Source organism: Vombatus ursinus, unplaced genomic scaffold (assembly GCF_900497805.2).
Source record: "Vombatus ursinus unplaced genomic scaffold, bare-nosed wombat genome assembly UNPS02014893.1, whole genome shotgun sequence".
In the NCBI taxonomy this organism is placed as follows: domain Eukaryota; kingdom Metazoa; phylum Chordata; class Mammalia; order Diprotodontia; family Vombatidae; genus Vombatus; species Vombatus ursinus.
In genome coordinates this window covers 9,137,651-9,159,943 of record NW_020954671.1, presented here as the reverse complement: position 1 = coordinate 9,159,943, position 22,293 = coordinate 9,137,651, and the positions used below count along the sequence as shown (strand labels likewise).

The 22,293-nt window shown below is 35.3% G+C and overlaps 1 protein-coding gene across 6 annotated transcripts in view; it reads right to left on the bottom strand.

Annotated features, from left to right (window-relative positions):
- Positions 1–22,293, bottom strand: part of SYNE2 (spectrin repeat containing nuclear envelope protein 2) — a 415,658-nt gene that overhangs the window by 200,845 nt on the left and 192,520 nt on the right. For all 6 annotated transcript variants that reach the window (XM_027842877.1, XM_027842872.1, XM_027842874.1 and 3 more), the window contains 7 exons: positions 19,601–19,751; positions 16,803–16,961; positions 10,395–10,550; positions 9,169–9,434; positions 6,497–8,597; positions 4,201–4,523; positions 987–1,131 (listed from right to left, as the gene is read on the bottom strand). In XM_027842877.1, the coding sequence (XP_027698678.1) occupies positions 987–1,131; positions 4,201–4,523; positions 6,497–8,597; positions 9,169–9,434; positions 10,395–10,550; positions 16,803–16,961; positions 19,601–19,751 (3,301 nt within the window). The remainder of the gene's footprint in view (positions 1–986; positions 1,132–4,200; positions 4,524–6,496; positions 8,598–9,168; positions 9,435–10,394; positions 10,551–16,802; positions 16,962–19,600; positions 19,752–22,293) is intronic.

Below are 22,293 nucleotides of genomic sequence, written 5' to 3'. Positions count from 1 at the left end.
AAGTGAAGGGAGAGCCCTGCTAATTCAACAAAGGTTTGTTAAGCACTACTATGTGTCAGCCATTGCGCTAAGGCTGGTCTTAAAAAGACAAAGTGAAACAGTCCCACCCTCAAGGAACTTACATCCTACTTGGAAGGAATAACTTGGGTATAAGTAAGTAAATAATTTCATAAAAGTTGTTTCTGAGGGACCAATATTAAGGGCATTTTGTCAACAATGGACCAGGTATTCTAAAAGGCATTATGTAAGGAAGAAAAGAATAGAATAGAGACACTGGAGAGACATGGCTAATCTACTCAAAACTATATTAAAAAGCAGTAATCACTACAACTACTTAATACTGGTTAAAATATAGAAAAGTAGATAAATACAATACAGTAGATAAATAGTAGTATAATAGTTTATAGCATATGATAGTATAACATAATAAAGTAGATAAATAAAATATAGAAAAGTAGACTAGATAAACAAGAAATAGAAGCAATATAAAACAATAGTCTAGTTTTATAAACCCCCAATCATAAATTAATAAGGGAAGGACTCCCTCTTTTTTTTGTAAGAACTGATGAAGAAACTGGAAACCAGTTCAAAAAAATTAGGATTAGACTAGCATCTTATATCATATACCACAAACTCAAAATAGGTATACAATCTGACTATGAAAAGTTTTGTTATTTAAAAAATGAAGATAATGAGATCAGGTACCTTTCCCAGCTATGGGTAGGTGATTTGAGTAAATAAGTATTAGAAGATATCCTAAAAGAGGAAGTAGATAAATTTGATTATATAAAATTTAAAAAGTTTTCGCATTAACAAAATCAATGGAAAGAATAAGAAAAGAAACTATTGAATATGGAGACTATTTGCATCAAATTTATCTAATTAACGTCTGATATCCAAGATATGCAATAAATTGATAAAAAATATATTCACCTAGCCTAGACTTTGACATACATGCACACTAGATACTTCAGAATCCAACATACCTTGCTCTGTTCCAAGCGTTCCAAAGCTTCTCTGTAAGACATTGGCTCTTGGGAAATGGATTGTTGAAGTCCCTTTTCTACTTTGTTCAAGTTTGCACAAATTTTTTGTTTGATTTTATTGTAGCTTTCATAGCTCTTTAGGCTCCTAAACATACAGAGTTGTTAAAGAAAATGAATTCATTGGACAGAAAAGAAAAAATTTGTGATGTTTAGTCATCGAAAACTTAAAAATTTAAGTCTTCTCTAAGAAATATGTGACCTGTTCCATAACTCTCGAGGAATTATGTCTCCCAATGACAATCAGTGAATAATTTTATGTGATAAGAATTCCTTGTTTCCTCATCCCACTCAGTTCTAACAATGAAGTTAAATATTCTGGTATACACAAATTCTTTCAAACACACCTCATGGTTTGTCACAGATATACTTGAGCTCTAAGTTCCAGCTTTAAAATTCTTTACTTCTATGATGCTATTTTCAGCCATACTGAAGCGGTGACTTTATTATATTTTATTTCTATAATTTTTGTTTCTCATTATTAAACATTTATATGTATATATATGTATATATATACAGACAGACAGACATACATATGTTTGCATATATATTTAGTTAGTTCCTGAAACACTGTGTTCACATTGCTATAGAGTAAGCTAAAAGACATCAATCATTCAGTCATTTTCAACAAGCATTTATTAAATGTCAATCAAGTATAGGGGATATAAAGGGAAAAAATGAAATAAATTCCGCCTTCAAGAAGCTTGCATTCAGTTGGGGGAGAGGCGAACAATATGTACATGGATAAGCGCATTTTTAAAATATATAAAATAAATGCAGAATCTTTTCTGGGAGGGCAATAGCTGGGGGGAATTGAGATAGACCTATAGAGTGAATGATACATTAAGCTGAGCCTTCAGAGGAATTATGGATTCAGGTAGGGAAGAGCATTCCAGGCATGGCAGAAGCTTGTTCAAAGGAACAGAGACAAGAAATGGACTGTCATGTAGGAAGAGCATTAAGTAAGCCATTCTGGCTGGAACATAGAATATGTGAAGGAGAGTAATGTGCTTTAGAGGCAGCTAGGTGGCTCAGTGGGTAGAGCACTGGGCTTGGAAGCAGGAAGACTCATCTTCCTGAGTTCAAATCCACCCTCAGACACTTAGTAGCTGTGTGACCCTGGGCAAGTCCCCATTTTCCTCAGTTCCTCATCTATAAAAGGAGCTGGAAAAGGAAATGGCAAAGCATTCCAGTATCTTTACTAAGATAACCCCAAAATGGAGTTACTAAAGAGTTAGACGTGACTGAAATGACTGAACATCAACAATGTGCCATAAACCTGGTTAGGTAGGTTGGAGCTGAATTGTGAAGAAATTTATATATCAAAGAGAAAAGTTATGAAGCCCATTGGGGTTTGAAAGCCCAGAGCTTTTGGATTGGGAAGGATTACGTTATCTGAAGGATATTGGGCATATAAATGAGGTGAAAATAAAAGAGAAGAAGCACTTTTACATGGTAGAGTGACATAGTGCTCATAAAAGCTCAGTGTATTTACATAGTTTTTCCATATAGAATTAAAGGATTTGGAACTGGAAGACTTTAGATCAAATAGTCCAAGGCAGAGGTGAAGGCTCATGGGCCGCATTTGGCCCATAACACTCCCCAGTGCAGCCCAAACTAGATTAAAATAGACTAGGGAAATATTTGTCAAAATAAACAAAAATACAATTAAAAATAGATAATGTTAATATGCAGTTTTCTAAGTCTATATGTGGCCCACAGTGATCTTTGTGTTTGGTTTTGTGGTCTCCATTTCTATTTGAGTTTAATATCAGTAGTCTAAGGGTTTTTAATGTTTCTGATGTCATAGCACCCTCTGGTGAAACCTATGTGCCCCTTCTCAGAATAATGTTTAAATTCATAAAATATAATACATAGGATTTACAAAAGAGGCCAATTGTATTTAAATCATTACTGAAAATTTTTTGAGTTTAAAAAATATATTTTCAGTTTACAGATGCCAAATTAAGAACTCCTGATCTAGATAAATCCCTTTATTTTGCAAATGTAGAACCTAAGATTCATAAAAAGGAATTCATTTAACAAAGGTCACACAGGTAGCAAGTAGCAGAACCAAGATTGGACCACAGGTCTGCTGACTCCAAATCAATAAATATTTTTGAATTAATAAATTTGTTGCAACAGAAATTTGACTGAAATAATTTTCTTTATTGCACTCAATCCTAAGACTTCTTCCCAACATGACCTCATGAGTTCTTTAACATTAACATTAAGTATGATCAGTTTTGAGTTATAATAATAGCTCCCATTTTTACAGTACTCTACAATTTCAAAGCACTTTACATACATTATCTCATTCAAGCTTCACAAAAATCCCGTGAGATAGTACAAGAGGAAGCTGAGACGCGGGGAACTTAGGTAATTTGCTCAAAGTTACAGAACTAGAGGGTGGCACAGTCAAGACGTGAATCTAGATTTTCTGGCTCCAAGCCCGGTGAGCTTTCTACCAGATCATGCTGAGTTGCCAAGAAAGAATGAAAGACTCATAAAAGGTTTGCCAAATGCTATACAGAAATGTGCATACCATTATATTAAAATGGTAAAGTTCAGGACATACAAATACTAACAGTAGACATGGTTAGCATCTTAACTGGTAAGTATTTGATGCCAATAAAGTCAATTATTATTTCTATTTTACTTAAAGGAATGGAAGGAAGTGATCAAGGATAGCATAATATAGTGGAAAAAGAAAGGAACAGGACCTGGGGTCTAATCCTGGTTCTGCCAATTACCACCTATGTTTCTGGGCAAGGCTTCCTTAGGCCTTGTATTGCTCAGTTGGAGGCCTCTAGTATACTGTCAGGGTTTCTCTTCCTGAAATATACCATCCCTCTGGCTCCCTAAGTTCCTCTTTATGTGTGGTCCTTCTCCTTTGGAATGTAAGGGCTTTGAAGTCAGGGGCTGTCTTGCCAGCTTTTATTTTCAACTTAACATGGTACCTGACACATAGTAAGTGCTTATGAACTGTTTTATCTATTAAGTCAAGTTAAGTGACTCAGTTTCCGCATCTGTAAAATAAAAGTTGGGCTGATGAGCTCTAAGATTCCTTCCAGCTATAAATCTATGATCTTTAAAATGACAAAAAAAAAAAAAAACAATAATAACCAGTTAGTCTCCCTGAGAAAACACCACCTACCTCTCTAAGTCGGCTTTCTCTGTTTCAGTTGATTCCTTGACCAAGGAGTTAGTCTTGATGAGTTCATGCAATACATTCTCAAGCTGTACTCTGGCATTGGGACTGGTTATGTTTTCCAGCTTTGAGGTAAGATTCTTTAGGTCCACTACCAAGGCCTCAAATTCCTCTTGTTTCCTGTCAGTCAACTGTTGAAATTTCCCTAGACTATCCAGATCTATTTTACGTGAATCAACAGTGGCTTCAAATGAATTAATGATCCCAACTGCTCTTGTGACTGCTTCATTGTAATGTTGCATGTCCTTCAAGGCCTCATCAAGGATATTCTACAAGATACAACAAATATGATAAAAATAAAAATTATAAAACATTTTAGATCTGAATGGTAAATAGATATTAATGCTAAAAGCAAGACTTACCACAGTATATACAACATACCTAAAATAAGATCTTTCCTTTCTCTGCCAAATCCAATATATCACATTACACTGCATTGATATAGCACTGTATGGCTTATACAGTTCTTTTACACCCACTGTCTCATTTATTACTCTCCCATTTTTGGAGGTAAGAAAAAGAGAGTTCTCAGAAGAGTTAAGTTGTTTGCCCGATATCACAAAGCTAGTACACAGCAGAGCTAAGAGACTACCCAGTACTAAACATTCTACTATACTTTTCATGACTGTCCCTTAGCTTACTACTTATATGCTGCATTTCTAGTAATATGGGCCAGCTAGGTGGTGCAGTGCATAGAGTGCCAGGCCTGGAGACAGAAAGACTTATCTTCCTGAGTTCAAATCTGGCCTCATACACTTACTAGCTAAGGTGATCCTGTGCAAGTCTCTTAACCCTGTCTGCCTCAGTTTCCTCATCTGTAAAATGATCTGGAGAAGAAAATGGCAGACTATTCCAGTATATCTTTTTATCTTTGCCAAGAAAACTCCAAATAGGGTCATAAGTCAGACACAACTGAAAACAATTGAAGAACAATTGAAATTTCTAATACGTTTAGCAAGAATAATATTTTATAGAATGTGTGAAAGTCATTTGTACAACAATGAACAGTTCAAAAAAAAATCTCAGTGTGCTAAAAACAAAATTTCCAACACAGAATGTGATTTGGTAACCTAACATGTACATTAAAATAACATTTTTTTTTAGCGTTTTCCATATTGTACTGAGTAATGGATTTATGAACTTCAGTAAAGTTTCTTCATTTATATACACCTCTTAAAAAAAATAATTCAACCTAAAAATAAATCCCCCTTTACTCTAATAATAAAATATTAAAATTAATCCAATAATTCAACAAATATGTATTTGGCAACTATATGGTGCCTTTGCCTGGAATCTCCTCTCTACTTTCCTTCCTCTTGATAACATCCTTTTTTCTATGGATAAATATTCTCCAAGACCCACCCCAAATTCAAGCTATCTCATGAAGCCTTCCCCAAATTCCTCAGCTGAAACTGATTTGCCATACCTATAATCCCATAATATTTTATCTATCCTTTTCTACTTACCATAGTCCAAATGATATGTGTATCTGGATATATGTGTTATGATATAGAAGCAGCCAGTCAATACACTAGAAAGAGCACTAGATACATGGTCAGAAACCACCTGGTGGTGCTCTTTATAGTGCTAGTGGACATCATCTCTTCTTACCCTACACCCTGATGTTCACGATCCCTTTCAGAACAGGTGTAGAACCAATGTAGATTATTTGTTTAGCCAGGATGAATTTGGAAAACACATTTCTGAATCAACTAGTTGAAGAATTGCAATTAAATTAATATAAAATCCAACCTAATGAGGTTTAAATAGGAGGAAGAAGGGGAATGTTGTTTTTCAGTTGTGTCTAATTCTTCATGATCCCATGGACCATGGGATCATGAAGAATTAGACACAACTGAAAAAAAACATGCTGTCCATGAGGTTTTCTTGGCAAAGATGATGGAGTGGCTTGCCACTTCCTTCTCTGATGGATTAAGTCAAACAGGGTAAGTGACTTGCCAAGGGTCACACAGCTAGGAAGTGTCTGAGGCTGGATTTGTACTCAGGTCTTTCCTGACTCCAGGCCCACGCTTATCGACCGAACCACCTAGTTGCCCTAGGGAGGAAGTGGTGGTGGTAATGCTATCCTAACCCAATTTATTGACCTTTCTTTAGTCACTGTATCTTTTCTTCATTTTAAGAGAGGTCAACCTTCCTAAAAGGCAAAACAAAGAACTATAACCACCATACTAGACCTAATGAATTGTAAATAGATGCATTAAAACCTTATGGAGAAATATACCTTGCGTAAAGCAATGCCTGCATTAAATTGCATTTGAAGATCTTCAAGCTCATTCAACTTTGTTTCCAAATCCCTGGTTTCGTGAGGGTTATCTTCTTGCCTTGGATATTCTTTGACGGTTATAGCTTTGATATGACAAAGCTCAGCCATAACTCTTTGTTGAAGAACTTCACAATTATCCTTTTCTTCTTGAATATGTTTTATTTCCAACCCAACCTGTAATGGCTGTTGTAACTGAAAATTAGCCTGTGATAGAACATGCAATGCGTGTTCCAATTGGTCTTTGAAATCCTTTCCACTGACAGATCGGGGTTGGAAATTTTCAACCATATTTTGAAGAGATTTGTGCAGCTTGTCATTTTCTTCTTCAAGGAGTTTTATTTGTGGTATCTTTTGCTTGAAAGATTCCTTAAAGGTTTCATTGGCATTTAAGAGATCTATTGTCTCTTGGCACAAATGTGTAGCTTTTTCAACCCTTTGACTCAAAATCTGGGCACTAAGTAGACTACTTTCTGGAGGAAAATTGGGGTCATTTACTATTTCAGCAGTTTCTTTCTTAATTTGCAAAGTTATCATTTTCAGTTCATTTAGTGAGGTCTGAAGCCTTTCATTTTCTGCAACAACTCTCTCTAATTGTTCAGCCTTTTCCTGAAGTTCTGTTTTTATTTTAAGTAACTCTACCTGTACTTTGTCAAGTTGTGAACTGTCCCAGTTGAGTCCAAGGCATTCAAATATTTCTTTGTGTTTCATTAGTTGCAAAACATTAGACTGAAGAAGAGAGGTTCTTTCTCTGAGCTCACAGATTTCTTCTTTGGTTACCTGATTCACTTCCCCGTTCAGTAGAAGCTCATGATTACGGATCTCGCCTAACTCTTGTTGTAACATGTTTGTTTTTTCTAAGAGTTCAGTGTTGATGTCTAGTTTTTTTCTGACTTCATGACATTTATTCCGAACTAATCTTTGTGTCCTCCTAGCTTTATTCTTAAGGTTTCTTAACTGATCATCAAGAAATATTCGTTCAAATACATTTAAGGACTTAGAGAAGTCTGTGGCCTCCTGCAGATGGGTTGAGATGACCCCCTCAGTCATCTGTAGTTCCTTTTGAGAATCATTCAAAGTAACAAGCTGATGGTCCAGGTCCTCCTTTGAGAAGGTTGTTTTGGTCTCAGGGGCAATCAATACTTCCTTTCCTTGGAGACAATGCTGCACTTTGCCCATTTTCTCAAAAAATGCATTTCTCTCTTCCAGTTTGGACTCTAATTGCTGAGACATTTCATTGCATTTTGAAACAAGTGCCTGGTTCAAGCTTTGCAATTCCTGTGAAAAAGTATTTAAGTCAGTGGCTTCACATTGGTTCAGATCAGGAATGATATCTTTAGTTTCCTCAACCAAAGACTCTATAATTGGCTGCTTATCCAGAACCTCATCGTGCACAGACTTATGTTTTCTGATCTGTGCCACAATATTATCTGGAAGGAGAGCAGCTGTGTGCTCCAGGCTAACTAATAAATTATTAACCCACAAAACAGCTTCTTGAATCTTTTTCACGGTCGGGCAACTTTTCAACTGACTGTGTTTTTCTTCTGTTGATAGCTCTAATGCTTCTAGCTGCTCTTGTAAATTATTTATTGCATTTTCCAATGTCTCCTTTTCTTTCTTTCCCCAAATTCTTTTCATCTGATGCTCGACTCTCCCTTTTAAAAGTGAAAAGTTATCCTTAGTGACTTGAAGCTTTATGGCTAAGGACACTGGGCCTTTATTTTCCCCTTGCTCAGATGGAGAGTTCAACTTTTGCTGTTGCTGCTGCTGCTGCTCTTGCAGTGAATTCTCCATGTCCCGGATCTTACCCATCAGGCACTGAAGTTCATCCCATTCAGCGCCTTGTTGAGAATATTTCTTTTGAATCCACTGTTCCACCTGTTCCCAACAAAGTTCAAGTTGCTTAACTTGGCTTTCTGCTAACTTCTTGTCCATGTCACTTAGCTGACTCAACAAGTTCGCCTGTTCCTCTTTAAATTTGTTTAAGGAATCTTTTTCTTTATGTACTGACTCCAGGCATTTTTCTAGTTTCTTCAGATGCTGTATGCTCTCCAGAGAGGCACTGTCAAAAAAAAAAAACACAACAAAATATGATTGGGGTCATTAATGATGATTGCACAACAAAGGCGTATAAGGGGCTACGTGAGCATGCAACTCCTCTCTTCCAGTTGGTTAGTCCCTTAATTCTATTCCCAAAGATTGTCAAATAAAAGATGAGGGATGTAAATAGTGTAATTCAAAACTAACTTGATTTTTATCCAATAAAACTTTTCTTAGTTGATCTGTGTGAACGACATGGGTTGGCCATATATACAATACTGCAAACTCATTGAGTCTTATTTTCCTCATGCCACGACATTCCCTGAAGTTAAAGGTTGGATGAGTTCCTCTTTTAGACCACCAGGGGAATGTATTATTACCACACAAAGAGACTTAAAAGAATAAATTTTCTCTCTCTGTTCCTCTCTCCTGCCAGTCTGCTACCAAAGAATAATGGAGGTCACTTTCGCCACAAAACTTCCAGCAGAAATTACTATACGTACAGAATAACTATTAAAACACAGATACTTTAAAAAGTACTAAAGGATGGGTTTGTATTAAAAATGAAACCTATTCTGTGCTCTTGAACTTACACTTTTGTGCTTTCTTTTTCCATTGATAATGCTTTCATTGATGATTTAACAGCCAAGAGGTGTTCCTGGAAATCTTTGATAAGAGAGTATTGTCTTTCCTTATCCTCCTTCAAGGTAACCAGTGCCTGAAGTAGTCTGTCCAACTGGTCTACTGAATGTTGTACATTTTGGACATCCAAAGTGCTGCTTTCTGTGTTACTGGGCAATGTGATGGACTCCCGAGATCCAGTGTTGGCTTTCTTTGCTTGCAATTGCCCATACAACACCTAGTTTCAAATCAAGCAAACAAAAGGAAATAAATACACTCCTCATCCAAACATATGGGCAGACTGGCAAGTACACACTCACATTGTCTGAGAGGCTGCAAATGTTTTTTAGATGTTATTTCATTAATTCATTATTCACACATAGGACAGCTGAGGCATTGGGCAGTTTAAATGGTTTATCTTTTGTGAGAAGAATCTACACTTGATTGCTGGCATAATGTTGAATTTTCAATTCAAGAAGCAAAATTTATTAATTGCCTACTATGTGCCAGTTACCGGGCTTAGGCACTTGGCATACAAAGGCAGAAACAATCCAGTTTCTGCCCTCAAGGAAGTCATACACTATTATTCTTTTTGCATTCTATTATTATTCTTACATGCCAACAGATTGCTTAAACAAAGCTCTCTTCTGCTTTTACTAGCCTGAACATAAACTTTCCTGCTGTTTCTCTCATATATATTCACAATTATGTAAGCCTTGTTCAAATGTCAGCCTTATTCACTTTCACTTGATTAAACAGTGACAACAACCCAGTAGAGGCTTACACAATACCTTATAGAATTATGAAGAAAGTAAAACAATGACTAAGAACCTAGTCCTGCTTACAATTAAGTGGCATAAATCGTATTTTTCAAGACCAAAAAAAAATTACACAGGAAAAAGGAATGATACAGGTCAGTATACCTGAGCTTTGTCATCAAATGAGTCTGTTTTTTGTTTTTTACTGAAAGAAGAAGCCACCTGATATTCATTAGCAGTACCCTTCTTTTAAAAAAAAAATGGGCAGATTTACACAACGTTCTGATTTGTACCTAATTATATATTTACAAAATAGATTATCAGGCAAAGGTTAAATAAGACTTTTCACTTTATGCAAGTATTTTGGATGATTACCATATATTGTATTGTACAAGATAAATGATGCAATCATGTAGTCAGTGTTCTTCATATTTCCATACCTCTATCTCCTTTAATTGTTCATTTGCTGAAATAATATCCAATTCTAAAGGTTGATTTTGCAGCTCATTGACTCTCTGCTCATCTTCAATGTTTTTCATGCTTTCTTGAGCTTCAGGAAAAAGTTGTTTTGACAAAAGCATTTCTATGCCTGAATTCTGAAAACATAAAAAAGATAAATCATTCAATGTTCCACATCTAAAATGTAACACTGATTTTTATTAAAATATTCAACCATGCTTATTTTATTATTTGAATGATAATATAATAGAATAAAGAAAATTAAGTGTTTAGTAGATGGTGCAGATTACTCCCTGAGTCACATTTATTAGAGCATTCTCTACCCTAGTGTTCACCAAAGAACTGCTGATTGACATTCTAGAAAATAGACCAACTCTTTCTGATAAGACTGTATAGGGTATAGCAGGCAGGGAACGTATCTTTTTATCTTTCTATTTCTCCTAGTACCGATGTATCACAAGTGCTTTGTACATAGCTGCTTAATAAATGCTTTGAGAATTGATTAGTTTAACAGTATAATAGGAAGCAACACTTTTAAGGGAAAAAAAGCAAGTTATAAAAGAGAAAAATATTACAGTGTACAACTAACATATATTGCAACACTCAGCATAGCATTTTGCAAACAGAAGAACTGTAATAAGATGTACAAATGAATGAATGTAGCACTTTGACTATGTCACAATGAATGAAAACTTCTGTCATTAACCATTCAGCAGCAAGAATTCAGGGAAGGGTAAGGGAAATGATGCATGGTTCTGAAGCAACAAGTTTCAATTAGACTACATTAAATTTTCATAGAAGTTTTGATTAAGAGGAATTGTTCCTGTATGCCTATTTTATAGTATAAGTTATTCAACTAAGAAACAGTGTGGTGTAGTGGATGAAGATCTGGCCTTGGAATCAGGAGGACTTGGGTACAAGTCCCAGCTCTGACACATATTGACACTCCACTTTGCATCTGCTGCCTGGTTTCAACTCTATGAAATAAGTTCCCCCAGGATAAGCTCATCACTTATAAACTCAAAGTCATGGCTAACTCAAGCCTTGATCTATACCACCTCCTTCAGTCTCCTTTCCCCTCTAATTGGAGGGCTGGAGGACAAAGTACCAAACTCCTCCCAATGCCCTCCTTTGCAGAGGTTAGAAACTGAATTCAACTCACTGCACTTTATAGCTGCTGCCCTGCCTGGTTTCAGGAACAATATGCTCTGGCATAGCATTCCATCACCACCCTTTTCCTGCTTCCTTTTGTGTGCTATCTCCTCCTTCAGGTTATAAATTCCTTGAGAGTATATACCTTCTGTCTTATTAATTGTATCCCTACACTTAGCACAGTGCCTGATACATAATGGGAGCTTAATAAATGTTTATTGGATTGGATTGTTTGACCCTGGGCAAGTCACTTAAACTCTCTCAGTGCTCTAATCAACTCTTTAAGGTTGTAAGTTGCAGAGAATATCTCAACTGGCATTGATAGAGAGAATTTCCTTATTGATCCAGTCGTCATCCCTAAGTTATTTCACTAAAGAATTTAGGTTAGTTTTTATGTCCAAGCTACTTCGTAAATGAGCACCATTATAAAAACATCTGATTTTAAGTTTTACTTTCACTTTTTTCTTTTTTTAAACAAGTACAAAACCTATCAAGACTCACTCTTATCTTTTCCCAAACCTAGGAATAAAATTTATCTCCAAGAAAGAAGCTAGTTCTTGTGCCACACAATTAGTGCTGGTGAAATAATTATAACAGACATGAAAATTTAGCTTTATAATATGTGTTTCATATGGAAGTTACAACTGAATGTTTATCAGTAGGACCATACCTGGGAAAAAGAAAATTGTAAAGTGTGCTGCTTCACCATTCCACTTTTATTTGAGTAACATCAAATTAATATTACTATCAATATTAATTTGATTAATTAATCAAATTAATTCAAGGAATAGACATTATAAAAGGCTATGTATAGGGGGTAGGGATGGATAGTCCCATTTGGTTTTAACTTGATGACTGATGTTGTGGGAGGTTTAGATAAGAGTCTCAGCTCATTTCATTTAGTGTCAGCTAGTATCTCCTTGCTACCTCACAGAGTTATAGCCTAATTGTGACACTTCCACCCATGTTCCTTCCCCCTGCCTCAATCCCCATGAACCATTGGTAAGTGACTCGATTTGTCTTAATTTAGAAATGGTTCTTATTGTTCCTCTGACACCTGTTTGAAACAATCCAGTATCTGGTACATATACTGATCTATAAACATCTATTAAGCAGCTACTACATTCCAGGCAATGTGCCAAGCACTGGGGGAAAAAAAGAGGCAAAAGATAGTCCTTGCCCTCAAGGAGCTCACAACCTAGTAGTGGAGACAACATGCAAACAAATATTTACAAACAAGCTATATATGGGATAAATATATGACCCATATAGCCATTGTCAGTTATACAGGAGAATACCTTCAAAGTTAAGACCAATTATAATTTCTAATCACAGTAAGTCAATTCATTATGCAAGTATATTTTTAGTCACACATATGCACATGTGTAAATACATACACATATATATCACACCAGCTACAAGATGCAATTTTTTAAAAATACCTAAATTCTAAAAAAATTGTCATTAGTTGCCTCCCTTCCAAAAGTTGTATTTCTGATTTTCCAGAAATATCTATCATGTTGTCTCACGAACCTTTAAAATGAAACAACAGTCTTTTGTTTCTTCTCTTTTTGCTTTTGATTGATTGATACATGTGAAATTTCTTTAATTTTCATCATCTGAAAAGTTTTGACACCTTTGGGGCTGACACAGATATTTTCCCTTGCACTTGTGCCCCTCCATGAATAGAGAAGTCTCCACAATATTTTGTAGAACAAGTATTTTCCAGACACCTTCCAAAATACATTATTCTCTGAACTTCCAAACTGACTAAACTGCTTTTTAAAATAAATAATCAACATTCTCGTCAATGCTCTTGTCAGTTTAGAATAATCAGTCCCCATGCTGTCCTGACTCTTTTTAAGTTCCTAATAAATATTTTATTAAAATTACATTTTTTCCTCCTACCAGAAATAAAATACATTCAACAAAAGAAATCAAATGTTCAGAGTTTTCTTCTTTCTTTTTCTCTAGCTATACTACACTGGCATTTTCACCAGTTCAGATCCCAACATTAGTCTCCATCTTAAGAGACTCTTAGGAGCTATAGAATTGAAATATATGAAAAACTCAATAAGCTATTAAGGAATAAGCAAGAAAATAACCCGATCTTGTGGAATGTAAATCACAGTAGGGGAAAAAAAGGAAAACCAGCCAGATGAGTTCTTTTTATCTTCCTTTTATAGTCAAGTGGGACTTCAAAACCAACATATACTTACTACCTCTATCTCTGTGAATCGATCAAGAAAAGCTAAGAAGCATTTCACAGTAAATAAAATGAAAAATAATTTTGTACTAGAATAAAATTTTTACTGATATTTGGAATGGCTTGACCAATAGTCACCATTTTTCTGGGTAGGAATATCTTCTTTAGGCCCATACAGAAATATTTGATAATAAGTACTAGGATCATAAACTGGAAAAGTTTTTAGAGGGGAGGAGAAAGAAGTGAACATTTCTTAAGTTCCTGCTACTTAGTACATTGTACCTACTGCAGCAGGCATTGTGCTAAGTACTTTATAAATATTATCTTATTTTATTCCTACAACAACCCTGGTAGTTAGGTGCTAGTATGATCCCCATTTTACAGCTGAAGAAATTGTGGCAGATAGAGGTCAAGAGTCTTGCCCAGAGTCGCACAGCTAGTAAATATCTGAGGTCAAATTTGAACTCAGGTCGTTCTGACTCTAGGCTCATGCTCTATTCATTGTGCCATCTAGCTATCTAGCTATCTAGCTATCTACACCATAAAATAGGCATACAGGAACAATTCCTCTTAATCAAAACTTCTATGAAAATTTAATGTAGTCTAATTAAAACTTGTTGCTTCAGAACCATGCATCATTTCCCTTATCCTTCCCTAAATTCTTGCTGCTGAACGGTTAATGACAGAAGTTTTGATTCACTGTGACATAGCCAAAGTGCTACATTCATTCATTTGTACATTTTATTACAATTCTTCTGTTTGCAAAATACTATGCTGAGTGTTGCAATATATGTTAGTTATACACTGTAATTTTTTTTCTCTTCTATAACTTGCTTTTTTTCCTTAAAAGTGTTGCTTCCTATTATACTGTTAAACTAATCAATTCTCAAAGCATTTGTTAAGTAGCTATGTACAAAGCACTTGTGATACATTGGTACCAGGAGAAATGGAGAGATAAAAAGATATGTTTCCTGCATTTTACAGATGAAAAAACTGAGGCTCAAATTATCAAAATGGCATATTCCAAGGTACTCCAAATACTCAACTCCAAATCCAATGTTCCTTTCATTTTTATGCTGCTCAAAAGTTGGAGTCCTTAGTTGATAATAAAATATTTTAGATCTCTATTTTTTTAATGTCAAAGTGTCCTGAGATTTTCACTGAAAGGCGATGATCAAATGACTGTGACTCTTACTGCTGTACTACGGCAACTGTTATAAACAGTGAAATAAACTGCACAAGATGATCACCTGACTTTCTGTTAAAGAATTTTCATCAGACAAAACTCTATCATTATGTGTAACAGCTTCAGGCTCGGCTTCAACTAGTTTTTTTCCCCTCATTGAAAGGTCAGCATGCATGCATATTTCTAGCTTCCTGAGGGTTTTGTGTGCATGTGTATATATGTGCATGTATATATGTGCATTGTGTATGCAAGTGTGTGCAAGCGCTTGAGTATATGCAAGTATGTGCACGTATGTGTGTATGTGTGTGTGTGTGTGTGTGTGTTTTCCTCATAGAAAATCTCTTTCTCTTGAAGTTTCTCAAAGTGACTGTCATTGGTTAATCGCCCAACAGTTTTGAAATGCAACTACTTTTTCGAGGTTCAAAATTCCCCAGAGGATTCTATAAATTAGTTTTTAGAAACATAAAACTGAAAGCATAAGCTTTGTACAGTCAAATACCAATCATAAGCTTTAAAAACAAAAGAAAGGCAATTTTTGTAATTATTCTCTCATTAGCTCTACCAAAGCACAGTTTAATTACATTATCAACTGGTGTTCCTCAGAAATTTTGATTTTCTTTAATATTTTCACTACAGAATATGATTTAGCCGTCTTATAAAATGGTGGGGAGGGGTTCTCTTTTCCTACCAGGTCAGATTAGGGCCTTGGCTTTGTTCCCTGAAAGTTTCCTACACATTACACCATTTATTCTGATGAAAGACAACACTTCCAGACTGCACACGGATAATCCAAAATGCAAGAAAATCTATAATTCATTATAATGATTGTTTAAGGTAAATTTCTTTTGCCACTTAAATCAATGCCTACTTGATTGAATTAGGATCCTAGTTTCATATTCATGCCTCCCATTTCATTTTTCCCCTTTTTACCTTCTCATAAAGTTATTAGATTTGGCAATTGCTTCTATAATCTAACAATTTGAAGGTCATTAATTACTTACGAACAGATTATTTGCACACATGAGGACCAATCCAAGTCTAGTTCCATAAGTGAAGGAAATAGGGTATGAATGAGCTACATGGATCTGTAGGACCCCTTTTTCCAAAGGTACATTGGAGCCAGTTGGTACTGGCTCATGAAAGTACATTGTTAAAATTCCAATGTGTGGATCATTTATGCCTTAGAAATTGGCGAATGCCATAAATTGGGACTTGATTTATTGTTCAATTGATTTGTCTAAACTTAAGAAAGTGAGAGAGGAAATAATATTAATGCAGGTTAAACTTAAAAGCATATAAGGGATCCAGTTGTTAAACATTTCCCAGAACACCCATCTTTCCTTCCTTTCTTTTCAGAAAACAGAGCTTCTCAAGAAGTTATTGGTTGGCATAAAGAAATGAGTACTGGAATGGAAGTGAAGGAATCCAAGTTCAAGTCTCAGATCTGTGACTCAACATCTCTGGGCTTGTTTCCTAATCTAAAAATTATACTACATTAAATAATGTCTAAGTTTCTTGTAAACCCTAAAATCCTCTGCCTTAATTATTTTAAGAACCTGGGGCAAAAATATCAAATGCACCTATACCAACACTGTCAATGAATAAACACTATGCCATGACTTAGGTTTCTCAACTAAACTACTTGCATCATTCATTTTGTACTTCTACACATCCTGAAATAACTTAAGATGAGGGGAAAGATATAAGTAAAGAGTCAGGAAAAACAAAATGCAAATGTTTGAGCTACATGGCTAGGATTATGACCCAACAATTTCTTTTACCATCAAATGTATTTATAGAATTACCAGTACATATGAAAGTACACTAGAAATACTTTTAGTTTACCTCAGAAATCGAAAGTGTTTTTCCAGTAACTGTCTCTCCTTGTTCTTCTAGCATAAAGCCTAGGAGTTGTTCCTTGCTACTCAACCACAGTTGGAAGTCTTGTATAATTCTCCTGTAGGTCTGATCATTTATGTCCATGGATTTTTCCAAGGATGCCACCTTAAACATCACAATTGCAAATGTTCAGAAAATTTGTTCAAAAGAATAAAAAAAGATTCAGACATTCTGACTGATAATTATACTTTATGACAAGGAAATTAAAGATGTAATTACACATAAAAGGCAAAAAAAGCAATTATGCCATGTAAGTTGACATATGGGAAGGATAGGTCAAGAAAAATCGCTCAAGAGATGCCAACTATAATTTTGCTCTATAAATTTTTTTTAAAAAATAGTGGACCAGAAATGGAATATCTTGCCTCTACTTCCAACCTCTAATTTCTTCAAACTAACTTTCAGTGACAGAAAACAGGCAGTCTATGCTTTTCACTGCTTCACATTTTGAATGTCTTTCATAGTAAGGAGGGAAGAATAAAAGGGGGTAGCTTTGGCAGCTTACTGGTACTAAAAATTCCAGAGTCTGTAATTCCATATTCTTAGAAATCATTCCAAATATACATTCTCAACTAACAAAGGAATATGGCTGCAGCTTCCCCTTCTCAAACACTCTATTTCAGGATGCCCCTTTGTGATTTCTTTAAAGCTGCCTTAATGCCTGGGAGGAAAAGAAGCAAAGAACAAGAAAAAAAAAAAACAAGCAAATCTTCCACTGCCACACCCTCACAACTCACATGTCTAGAATGGTCTTTAAACACTAAATTACTACAATGACTATGTTTCTGTCGTAAGAGATTCTTAGGAGCTGTACAGTTCTAATGTCTATGGAATAATTTTTTTAATTATTGCTACCTTTTGTTTTTCACACCCATAATCATAATGCACTATCCATTCCATCCTCCCCTGCCATGGAGCTTTCGCTTCAAACAATGAAAAAGTTAAGCAAATCAAATGTCACAATCACCACAAGCACATTCCGGGGTGAATGTAAGTCAGAAAATAATGATAACTGATAACATGACATAAAGGAAAAGAAACAGTTCTAGACTGTTAACTACTGAAATTATTTAAAATAATGAAATAATATTCTAAATATTATGACGGTCAATATATTATGGTACAATACTGTACACACTGATTGGCAATCAAGTGCCAAAATAAATGGCCAAGAAATGATGAATTAAATATCGAATCACTATTGATTGTTGGTACCATATTAGTTTTAGATCTAACATTCTATTATGAGAGCTCTGGAGTGATGGAGTCATTTGTCTATTATCTGAGAACTAGTCTAAGTGTAGAGTAACTTGTCATCAGAAGGTCAGTCATCAGAGGATTAATTTTTTCAACACAGATACTTTTGAGAATGTAGATGAAGACTACTTCTTTCTGAAGACTTGAGGGGATAGTGAACAAGAAAGAGTACTGTCCTTTAGCACAGACTTATTTTTTTTTTTTTTTGGCTTTGGTTGTTCCAAATAAAAGTGATTCCCTTGATCAACACAATAGCCTTCTTAGGAAGGATAAAATTGATTTGGCTTAGCTGCTTGGAAACTATACTCACTGTTTTCCTGAGTAGGCATGGAGAAATAATAATTTTTGTCAGTGGAGTCAGTAACCATGTTGAAAAATGTATGGTTCTATGGAAGTCTTAGTTTTAGATAAGTCAAATTTATGATCATAGTTGGATTAATTTTTTTTGTTTTCTTTTTTTTTATTTGCTTTTTGGTGAGGCAATCAGAGTTAAGTGATTTGCCCAGGGTCACACAACTAGTAAGTGTCAAGTATCTGAGGTCGGATTCAAACTCAGGTCCTCCTGACTCCAAAGCCATGGATTAAATTTTTAATGTGGTGTTTGCACACTTGAGAGGTAACGTCTCCTGGTGGATAAAGGGATGGTCATGGTCTTGGAGTCAAGAATCCCTGGATTTATGTGCTGCCGTTGACATACAATGGCTGTGTGACCTTAGGGAAGTCACAGTTTTCACATCTATAACATGAAGGAGTTTGACAAGATGACCTGTAAGGTTCCTTTTAGCTCTAAGTCCATCAATTTCTCAGTTCCCTGGGCAATTCCCTAAAGTTATGCTATAGACCAGTTACTGATCTGTAGAAGGTGTTGCAAAACTAGAAATTCCTCAAATTGGTGGAAGCACAGGGGGTCTGAACTGAATAAAATAAAATAATAAAATAAAATGTATTATACAGGGTGTCCCAAAAGTCTTAATTCAGTTTTCAGCTTTAATAGCTACACTTTTGTCTGAGGCAAGATTAGAACCCAGGTCTGCCTAATGCCAATTCTACTGCTCTATTCACTAAGTCATGCTGCCTCTTATTTATATTTCAATATCAAAAGTACTTAGAGGGGTACATATCCTAAAATTTTATAAGCTGCTCAATACTGTCGATTCTAAAAATGTGATTCTGAATCAATGTTTATAAACATGAACACTGCATTGTTATTGTTTAGTTGATAAGACATGTCCAAATCTTGGTGACCCCATGGACCAAGTGTCTGTGGGATTTTCTTGTCAAAGATACTGGAGTGATTTGCTATTGTCTTTTATCAGGTAATCAAGCTTAAGTGACTTGCCCAGGGTCACACAGTTAGGAAGTGTCTGAGGCTGGATTCAAACTTGGGTCATCCTGACTCCAGGCCCAGTGCTCAATCCGGTGAGACACCAGCTGCCTCTGAACACTGTATTACAAATGCTTTTTTGGAAAGGTATAAAAATACTCACTTGGTCTTCAGTTTTTAGTGGCTCTTTTATCTCTAGGTCTTCCAAAGATGTTTGGTCTGTTGTTAGTTTTTCTTGGACAACATTTGGGATGTTTGAGATTTGATTGTTCATCTGGTCATTCTTCAAATTATCTGCTGCAGATTCCCGCTGACTAAAAATCATGAAAATCAGGAAGGATGTTCATTTTATTAGTTAGCCACAATTAAATTTAAGTGATTAAAAATTGCAACTTTTTCAATTCTTAGAAAAATATATGCAAGTGGAATTTAGTTATAGGATCATTTAAAACTGTGATAAAGAATATGCAAAATAACATTCCTCACAATAACATATCTTGTTGAAGGCTATACCTTAAGCAATCTTAAACTAATGTACAACAGTTATTTCTTTCATTAACACCAACTTTTCCTGACTTCAAGAAGCTTCTTGGGTTTGACCACTCCTACAATTCCCATTAAATGTGGACCATGAAAATATTTGAGAACATTTTAAAAAGAAAACCCTAAGGATTTTTTTCCACAAAATGTCAGAGCAAAAAACTGTGGATTGGCTAATAGCTAATTCCAGAAAGAATAATGAATGAAAAGCTTACTAATTATACAAACTTTCAGCATCTCTCCTTCCTCTGAACTCCTGAAACACTTTGTCTAAATTGGTCATCTGTACATTTATTTACATGGCCTTACCTCACCCCCCAAATACATCCCCTGCTACTACAGTATAGATTTCATAAGAATACAGAATGTCTACAGTGCCTAGATATAATGTTGAACATAGTAGGTACTATTTGAGGGGATCCATTAAGGTTCTGTTTATAAGATTTATTTTCAAGCCTAATTTGTCATCTGAGCTAGGTGAGTGTAGTAGGTAAATGCTGGGAAGACCTCAGTTCAAACCCATCCTTAGACACTTACTAGCTGTGTGACTCTGGGCAGGTCATTCTGCTTCTCTTAGATTCAGGCTCCTCATCTATAAAATGAAGATAATAATAGTACCTACTTCTAAGGGTCACTATGAGGATCAAATGAAATCATTGATGTAAAGTACAATGCAAACCTTAAAGGGCTCTTTTCATGGTGTGTGTGTGTGCGTGTGTGTGTGTGTGTGTGTGTGTGTGTGTGTGTGTATTAGTGGGGGCGGTGCAGTGATTTTTCATTGTCTTTAGTTCCTATAGTAACAGATAGATGTGTTTGAATTTTCACAAGCAGGCTAAATTTCAAAATTCTTGCAAAAATTTCCCAGAAGGTTCCAGGCTCAATCAATACTTTCCTATAAAGATACCTATATCCAAATATAGGACCTTATTTAATACATTCAGTGATTAATCTTCATAGCATAAGTAAAATCAGTATTCCAATTTGTGATTTTGATGATTATATAGTAGAATTTATAGGATTTGAGAGCTAAAAGCTCTCATATAATCTCATGTAATTATATAATACAACTCTCTTATTAAAAAATAATGAAACTGATCTCCTTCCCTTAACTATATTCCATCATATACATATATATATATGCATTCATATTTTCTAGGAATATTATTTTTCCTTATTCTATAATGCACGCAATTAAACACCCCTACTCACATGTTTTAGAAGACAACAAATGATAAGACTTCAGGATCAAGACAGCTTTAAAGGGAAAAAAATTTAAAATACTAATTTCAGGATTATATGGCAGAGTCAGAAAATAACTGGATTTAGAGTCAGGAAAACCAGCTGATCTGTTACAGATGATCTGTAGATCCTGGCTATGTGATTTACTACCTGTGTGATTGTGGGCAAGTGTGATGAATGAATTAAAAAAGACATTCTGACCTCACTCAGGAAGCATGCAATTTGATGCTGACCCTTTTTTCATGACAACCTTAATCCTAGTTAGATGTTGAAGGACTATTTATGGTATTTACTCTCAGGAAGGGCTGGCCACCCCTCCAGGAATAAGATATTTATAAATAGGAATACTCTCAATGATAGTTTTGAGAGCAGCTCCTTTCCCACAGATCACATATTTTTGGCAAGCTGCCTTCTTTGTTAGAAGGAACTAGTAAAGGCAGGTAGCCCTGAATAATCTTTGGAGTCTCCCCTGTGGTGTGAACGCATAGCCCAGGATTTTCCCATTGGGATTCTGGAGGCTGAACCAGGGACTCCCCAGCCATGTGATCCAGATGTAGATGTTTCCCCTGATGGTGATGACTGATTGTGACAAGATTTGATACTGATTGAGACTTCAGTATTACTTATTGAGACCTATGTTCTAATGTGGTAAGATATGATACTAATTGAGACTTAAGTTGTTGATGTTATTGTTACTTATTGGGACTTACTAATCCTAAGTCTGTTCTACTTACTAACCTTCATCCTATTTTACTATTTTAATAATAAATCCCTTTACTATATACATATATATAAATCAAACCTTAGATTCTGTGTCATTTCTAAACCAATCCAAACCAAAACTAATTTAAGCTGCAATAAATAAGGCTGCAAAGCAATACAGCAAGTCATTTAATCTCTCTGAGGCTAAGTTTTCTCATTCACAAAATGAAGAAGGCTGGATGAGATAACCCCTTGAAGGCTCCAAGTCTCAGTCTTATGCCAGTATAGCTATAAAGAATAAGAACAATAAATTCTGGACTGCCATTAAAACATTAGACTCTCATATAACATGGCTTAAATAGTGAGATACACTGT